This window comes from Nicotiana tabacum, chromosome 24 (genome assembly GCF_000715075.1).
Source record: "Nicotiana tabacum cultivar K326 chromosome 24, ASM71507v2, whole genome shotgun sequence".
Lineage (NCBI taxonomy): Eukaryota > Viridiplantae > Streptophyta > Magnoliopsida > Solanales > Solanaceae > Nicotiana > Nicotiana tabacum.
The window spans coordinates 24,077,424-24,085,445 of NC_134103.1; the positions used below are offsets into that span (position 1 = coordinate 24,077,424).

At 32.6% G+C, this 8,022-nt stretch overlaps 2 protein-coding genes across 2 annotated transcripts; one reads left to right on the plus strand and one right to left on the minus strand.

Moving 5' to 3' along the window:
* Positions 1-2,816: 2,816 nt before the first annotated feature.
* On the plus strand, positions 2,817-5,290 carry LOC107779746 (large ribosomal subunit protein eL34-like). Its single transcript, XM_016600226.2, has 4 exons — positions 2,817-3,063; positions 3,176-3,255; positions 4,749-4,858; positions 4,934-5,290. The coding sequence occupies exons 1-4, from the start codon at positions 2,985-2,987 to the stop codon at positions 5,025-5,027; spliced, it is 363 nt and encodes a 120-aa protein (XP_016455712.1). The 5' UTR covers positions 2,817-2,984; the 3' UTR covers positions 5,028-5,290.
* Positions 5,291-6,117: 827 nt separating this feature from the next.
* On the minus strand, positions 6,118-7,809 carry LOC107779750 (glutathione S-transferase U10-like). Its single transcript, XM_016600233.2, has 2 exons — positions 7,374-7,809; positions 6,118-6,722 (listed from the first exon to the last, which is right to left on the minus strand). The coding sequence occupies exons 1-2, from the start codon at positions 7,692-7,694 to the stop codon at positions 6,354-6,356; spliced, it is 690 nt and encodes a 229-aa protein (XP_016455719.1). The 5' UTR covers positions 7,695-7,809; the 3' UTR covers positions 6,118-6,353.
* Between the last annotated feature and the right edge of the window lie 213 nt (positions 7,810-8,022).

Consider the following 8,022-nt stretch of genomic DNA (forward strand, 5'->3'; position numbering starts at 1 on the left):
TATATTCTATTTTTTATATAATATTTCAACCTCATATCCTATTTTTTCTTAGTAATATTACAAGTCAATTATTCATATTGTTGGCGCGTGATATCATAAAACAAGAAGTCGAAAAATCGAAATCTCAATGAGTAATACGTATATGTCTGTATGAGTAGTCTGATGGTATTAAAAATTTGGTTAATACGTGTATGACAGTATGAGTAGTCTTGAAGACTCTTCAATTCAAAAATACCATTTTGGGTATTGATGGTATTAAAAATATGGTATTGATTTGAAACTATTTGGTATTGATTGAATGATTGTTCAAAAAAATTCTATTTGGTTTAGCCAATAAGCCGCCCGATAATTGTTAATCTGAAACCAATCCGCTCGTTGTCTTATTGGATGGCTAGAAGATTACTACATTTATAATCTGATAACCGTTAAGTCGAACCGTTAGCGTAATTATCCGTCTGATCCCCGTGATAACCACCCCTGCCTCTAATTATAACTTCCTCTGCCTCTCATTTTGGTCTTTCGTCCTTCTCTATGTAATGATATTTTTATATGTTTTTGTAAATAAAGTGCTTCATTGTTACCAAATATCATATTTATTATCAATTTCAATACTATTATTCAAATACTTAATTATATAACTACTTTCAGTATAAAAAATGGAGTATATCTTAGCACTTTCAGCATATAAAACTGATTTTTAACCCTCGATATCTACTGTAATTACTTTCAATAAGCTACAATAAATGGACTCCTAAATCCATCGGTCTTAACTTAAATTCTCTACATGCCTACACATTGGGATAAAACAGGACAAATTACGTATTTGGCCGGTCAACCAAAATTAGTTATATGCACTAACCAATATACAAAAAATATATACTGATTATGTATAAAATATGTATATTTTATATATTAGTATTTAATATTTAAAAAAATATATTTATCGGCTATTATTTTAGTGACCGGCAATCTTCCTATACTACATATCTTTATTACCCTCCCAAATCAAGTTTTAACTTAATTACATGTGGGCATATATAATTTACCAATTATATACATATTAGTATTAATGAGTATCCCTTTATATTAGGAATTGAGTATGGAATCAGTTATTTTCCGTCCCTGTTCTCTCTCTCTCTCTCTCTCTCTCTCTCTCTCTCTCTCTCTCGTCTCTCTTTCTCTATCTTCGTCTCTCTCTTTCTCTCCTCCTCTATTCTTTCTCCAATTTTTCTTCCTTCATTTTTCTATGCTTTTTATCCACTCTTTTTTTTCAGGGAATTCATCAATGAATTTCAATTGTTTTAATATAAAGTTTTAACTTAGCAATTTTCTTCAATGTTGCACAATTGGTGTTCGAATTGAAATTATCAATCAATAAATTTTGAAGGTTCCTGACTCTCCACCATTGACAACAATTAAAAAGTTTCGAAACTTTGAATTCGAATTTGGGTTTTTAAAAACTATTATGTGTGAGGATTGGGTGTTGTTGCAAATAATTAGGAATATTCTTTGGAGCTTATATCTCAAATTTGAGGGTGTTTGGTGAAGATTAGACTTGATTTTGGCTGAATTTCAGATTAAAACTTGAAGAAGAAGAAGAAGAAGAAGAAGAAGAAGAAGAAGAAGAAGACGAAGAAGAAGAAGAAGAAGAAGAACACATGACATACAATAGTTACGAAATTATATTAAAGTTGTATGCAAATTATATTTAAATTTTATTCTGTTGTAGTTATATATTTTTTTATTTGAACGTTGTATGAAAGTTGAAAACTAATTGTATAAAGTGTGAATCGTTGTATGAAATTTATATTTAAGTTATCAATACTATCTTTTTACATAAAGTTGTTGATATGTCTCAAAATTGTATTAAGAGAGGAAGTTTTGATTTAAATTTGTACGAAATTTGTTTTTAAATTGTTGCACCATATATTGTTCGAGATGCCGAATTTGAACCAAAGTTTTTTATTATTTGATGGTTGTCGATGATGGAAAATAAAATGGGGATCTTTACATAAATAGCCGGTCATATTTATTATTTACTTTTTCTAGCTGTATACATAGATTATACATTGATTGTATATAATTATACACAAATAATATATAAATTATGCATATATTATACCTTCACTAGCTATTTTTAGTTTAAATGATTAGGTGAGCGACTATTTGGGTTAATTCTTCAATAAAATACCCTCAAATTTTATTGATCGATAAATAACTCGAACAATAATAGTGCAACAGGAAAGAAAATATCTTTCTATAGTCATGCCTAGCTATGCAAAGAACTGAACAGAATAGAACAGTTGGAGTCCAAACTATTTTGGGCTTAGAAGAGTTATATACACAAGGACAAGGTCTTTATATTTTAATTCGAGGACCTTCATATGTTTTCCCCTAAAATCAAGAACTGCTCATTTCGTTTCCAAGCCATGAATATATTGTGCGGTTGTGCCATCTTCCATCGGCTCCATATCTATAATTTCATTCACAAATTTTATTGAGAGAGAGAGACGGTGAGAGAGAGTGATGAAGAAAGAAGGGAAAATTGATGAGAGAGTCGGCGATGAATAGGGAAAGAGGAGAGGAGAGAAAAAAGAAAAAAAAATGTAACTAAATCTTCTAATTTAAGACGCTAATAATGAATTATATATAATTTGTAAGTAATTTTTATTTAGGGCGGGTAATATACAAAATTAGAATAATTTTGGTAAATACGTTTCAAATATTGTACATGAATGAAAAAATTGCAATAAAATATGAGTTGATTCTATCAAAGCCCATTTCAGTTCAGTCATACTATTAATGGGCTAACATATTGTTGGGCTAATAGGCCCGTCAGATTCTATCAACCAATATCAACCGTAGGATCTAGGGCTGTCCGAGTTACATACACTACATATATTTTCCTTTCGTTTAGCCCTTCTGCTTCACCCCCCAAAACAAAGAAAGAAGCTACAGAGAGAATAGCAAAGCCGCCGTGAAAAATGGTCCAACGACTAACTTACCGTAAACGGCACAGCTATGCCACCAAATCTAACCAACATAGGGTTGTCAAAACCCCAGGTACGTACCCTTTGTTATACTCTTTTGTTCTTTTTTATTGCATTTCTTGTTTGATGAAAATATGTGAGTTTTTTTTTGGATACTGAATGTGTTGGAAAATGATGTTAAATAGGTGGAAAGCTGATTTATCAGAGTACTAAGAAGAGGGCTAGTGGACCTAAGTGCCCTGTTACTGGAAAAAGAATTCAAGGGGTATGTTTTTTTTTTTTGCTCTTAATTTTGTGTTGACTATGTTTTTAATGAATGTCATTGCTAGATTCTGATTAGTTTTATATAAGTACTGATTTTTCTGTTAATATGTTTGTTTCCCGTGATAACTGTGAGATTTATAGTAAACCCATAACTTGACTTGCCTTAAAAGGCGAAACCAAATTATTTAATATTTGGATAAAATGGACCTGAATATAGTGGATTCATTTCGCTTGATTTTTATTTAGGATTGAAGTGTAGTTGATCGATTGATTCATCAGTGTGGTAGTTGGTTTTTTATTTACTAGAGAAACAAATTAAAGTCTCCGGATTTCACAATTTCTAGAATGTATGGAAGTATCAATACCTGATCACTTTGATGGGGAGTTGGGGATAAGTATTGGTCATTGTGTGATAGTACGGATATGCCGATGATTTACACGAGGATAAGCTTACATGTTTCAAATATCAAAGCAAAGGAAAAAAATTGCATGTCTAATTTTCAGTAAGAAGTCCAATGTTAGTTGATCGGGGGAGAGGTTGAAACATCGGAAGTGTGTAGCATGTTTTGCATTCGTATATTGTCGAACAATTGAATCATTTTTAATTTTACATGGTTTTAATACGAGATTGTGGTTTCCGTCTTGTGTGTATTACCTAAATTATTTCCTTTTATGTGACAGTCTTGGGTTTTCCAAAATAATATGTAATTTGCTGTAAGGTTATCTTTAGGACTCTTGAGATTATTTTTCCAAAGAAATATCTAGCTAAGTTGGAAAAGGTTCACTAGAATAGTTTGGTCAACCAATGCTGTTCAAGTACAAGGAAAAACTGAAGCTTATTTTAGATTTCACATTATTATATCATGTTGCCTCGACTGTATTTTCAATTGAGGCTCCCACCTTTTCAATTGAGTGTCTGGGGGCTAATTTGAAACCATTATTACAATTTTGAGTGTATAATATAATGCTGCTTGGGACTGCAAGTCACTATTCATTTTTTTGGTATACTTGTTATTTGAGGGGTTGGTAGTGATAATATTGTCCCTTTTCGTCTTCTTGAGCCGAGGGTCTATCGGAAACCGCCTCTCAACTCCCTTGGAGTAGGGGTAACGTCTGTGTACACATTACCCTCCCCAGACCCCACTTGTGTGATTTCACTGGGCTGTTGTTGTTATTTGAGGGGTAATGTTCTGAAGAACAGAGCTTTGTGATATGACTATGTTCTAAAACATGAGATATTGTGTAGCAAATAGGTATTGTACCATCTTCCCTTTAATATATAGTGCCTAAATATATCACGAGTAGATTTTCAAGTCACTACAACATTTCTAATATTGTGAGGACAATTACTTTGTCATCTATAAAACCCACGTGCGCTCTGGTAGCTGATAGCGATTTATATTTAAGACATGAATGCAGATGCCGTGTCTTCTTTGCTTATGCAGTTGTTTCAGGTGTCATCATTTAGATGACTTGAAACTGTTCCTTTTGCAGATTCCTCACTTGAGGCCTACTGAATACAAGAGGTCAAGATTGTCCAGAAACAGGAGGACTGTGAACCGTGCTTATGGTGGCGTGTTGTCAGGCAGTGCCGTACGTGAAAGGTATATTTTCGATGCACTAGAGAGTATTCTCAAACAATAGTGTTCTTCAAACTCACTAGATGTTGTCTTGTACAGGATCATAAGAGCCTTTTTGGTGGAAGAACAAAAGATTGTGAAGAAGGTTTTGAAGATCCAGAAAGCCAAGGAAAAGCTAGCTGCTAAGAGCTAAGCTTTTTATGCTTGGCGAAGTCACTAGAGGAATTTTCTGATACTTGCAGGCTACCAGGAATCGTGAAAATGTATTTTGAATTTTGGGCTTAAGATTTGTATGTTGCTGGTTTTTGTTAAAATGCTATATTTAATGTTTTTCTAAAGTTTGTCGAAATATCTGTTCTGCTAGGTCTCTACTTCTGCCTTACTCTGGGTATTTGAACTTCCTATGGATATTTGATGGTATTTCAAATCAGTATTAGTTCCAGTTTTGCATCTCAATCGGCATACAGCTTTGCTGGTTAATTGAGTTTTTGGTTTTGTTGCTCCAATTGCTATAAATGAATGTTCGGTCACTATCAGCAGATCATCCTTTTGTTTCAAAGTCTGCTGTCATTCTGGTTTGTTTTATGTAATTCTTTGTAATGTGATTTAAATTGCTGCTATATAATGCTCTGCTTATCTATTACCATTTCTGATAGGCTTGCTCTTTTTGGTCGGTTGAAGATTTATTTACATGTTCAAAACTGCATACCCTATGTCACCGCGCTACTAAAGCATTTTAATCTGTGTCATAGTTATTTTTGGATCTACGTGACTGGCTTTTTGTTGGGAAACACTGATCTCCAGTCAAAGCTGATAAGAATATACACCTGGTGCCAGAAGAGAGAATGTTTCTATGCTGTGAATCTTGTTACAATTTTTTTTTCATCCATACTATTACAGAACCCTATACACTTCATTCTATGCCATTACTGCTTACACTCTGTTTGGATTGCTTTTTTCTTATTTGTACTTTAACTTTTTTGTGGATGCAAATATTTGGGTAGATTGTATTGTTTGTTATTGTGATAGTATTTTTTTGTATTGTGTCGTACCAAAAACTGATATATTTACTAAAATACGCTCAATTGTTGTAAATATAAGATTTATGAGTTTATCAATGATCTCATAAGAATAATTTAAGACAATTTTCTCCCTATTTTATCATCAATTGTGCCTTCTAAATATATTCAAAACCAAAAGAATCATTGGCAAGAAAGTGGCCAGAAGTACCTGTTTTATTCAAGGAGGATGCGAGCAGTAGGAATTGTAATAATCACACCATGTCAAAATCATGAGTCTTTTCATTTGTTATGCAAGAATGAAGTTGACAAATGATTATATATACAATAAATTTTAAGTAACAATTAAAATAAACAGTGCATTTAAATCAACAATACAATGAGTGACAATGATCTTGCTTATAGCACATACCCTTTTAGTTTATCAAATTATACTTTAAAAGTACCAGGGCAAAGAAACAAAATAAAAGTCTCAAGGAACTGTAAATCATCTAACAAAATCAAGCATCTTGGTTTAAGTTAAACTTGTTCCTTATAATAGCAACAAGATCATGGTGTTGTGGAAGATACTGCTTCATTATAGGTAAGTTTTTCAGAGCAGTAACAAGTGCAAAAAGGCAAGGATATTTATCCAGGTTAAGATCTTCTCCTCCTCCAATAGCTTCATTAAAGGCTTCAGCATTACAAGCACTTGAACCTATTACTATATCAAGAATCCCTGGATTCTCACCATTCAGAAATGGTGATCTTTTTGGAAAGTCCCTTTCAGTTCCCTCTTCAAGCACCTTTACCACCTCCTTTGATTCTTCTATTGCCTTGTCTTTTTCACTCCCTTTTGACATTAGAACAGCTTTTGAGCTTGGTCCAATCTATATTGCAAATATAGGGAAAAGGTTAAGACTATCATAAATTTAGTTTAGGTGCACACTCGATATACGTAAGGAACATATATATAAAAGTGTGTGTGGTGTGACGGAAGTCATTTTCACGGAAAATGTTATACTTTATCTCGTGTTTGGTTAGCGAGTCAAAAATAGTTTCCAAAAAAATATATATATATATATATATATGGAAGATCAATAACAATATTAGCAAAATATGAGAGTGTTTTGATGATTTTTTTTGGGGGGTATTTAAGATTAATAAGGCTAAGAAATGATAGTGTAGTGCTTGAAGACTAACAGTTGGTAAGTTGGAGAAAATAATACTCCAATAAAGTTAAAAGTCAAGACACTTGCTTGGAAAAAGACTTCCGTCTATAGGTGAGGAAAGATTCCCTTTTTGATAGAAAATGTTTGTTTGTAAAAAATATTTTCTGATAACCAGCAACAATAACAACAATAAACCCAGTATAATTTTACAAGTGAGATCTGGAAAGCGTAATGTATAAGTAGTCTTACCCCTTACCTTGAGAATTTTTTCCTGATAACCAAACACCATAAAATGGCTTCCTCAAAATATTTTCCTAGGAAATAACTTTCTTCATATCAAACACATCCGTAATTTAGTAGGTATTTTACCTTTTGATCATAATAATTTATCCAGAAGCGAACTTTGGCTCTCTCATAAGGCTCCTCTGGCCACAACTTGGTCAAATTTTTCCAGCAATCTTCGATGTATTCAAGTATGACAATTGATTCAACAATAGGTTTCCCTTTATGGACAAGAACAGGCACTTTCTTATGTATTGGATTGTAGTTGAGGAGTTCTTGACTCTTATTTGTTAGATCTTGCTCTGTGTACTCATATTGGATGCCTTTGATTTCAAGGGCAAGTCTAACTCTGTTACAGTAGGAGCTGAACCAGGAGCCTAGTAAAACAACTTCAGTTTCTTTCTCCATAACCTTTAATTTGGAAGTGTTTTTTTGATTTTTTTCTATGGTATGATATGAGGAGTTATGTTCATGTTTAAATAGAGTTTTTCATATGATATTAGGTGAATTAAGATAATACTAAAGTTAGAAGGATGGAGTTCAAACTTTTGATCATAAAGTATTGAATTTGCTTTAGAATTATTGGAAACCTTAATATTAAACAAACATAAATGTCATGTGACTTTGTCAAAGTAAGGCTGCTTGCAAAAATCGTGTTAGATTTATATACTGCAAGTTATACTTTTGCAGGTTAAATTGATAAAATAATTCTTTGGCAAACAGCCTTCAATGTATG

Bases quoted from the DNA above. Each gene is read 5' to 3' on its own strand.
- LOC107779750 (XM_016600233.2), bottom strand. From the start codon at position 7,694: ATGGAGAAAGAAACTGAAGTTGTTTTACTAGGCTCCTGGTTCAGCTCC. The intron at 6,723-7,373 runs GTAAAATACCTA...TTTGCAATATAG, and splicing joins TAAATTATTATGATCAAAAG to ATTGGACCAAGCTCAAAAGC.
- LOC107779746 (XM_016600226.2), top strand. From the start codon at position 2,985: ATGGTCCAACGACTAACTTACCGTAAACGGCACAGCTATGCCACCAAA. The intron at 3,256-4,748 runs GTATGTTTTTTT...TTCCTTTTGCAG, and splicing joins CTGGAAAAAGAATTCAAGGG to ATTCCTCACTTGAGGCCTAC. The intron at 4,859-4,933 runs GTATATTTTCGA...TGTCTTGTACAG, and splicing joins GGCAGTGCCGTACGTGAAAG to GATCATAAGAGCCTTTTTGG.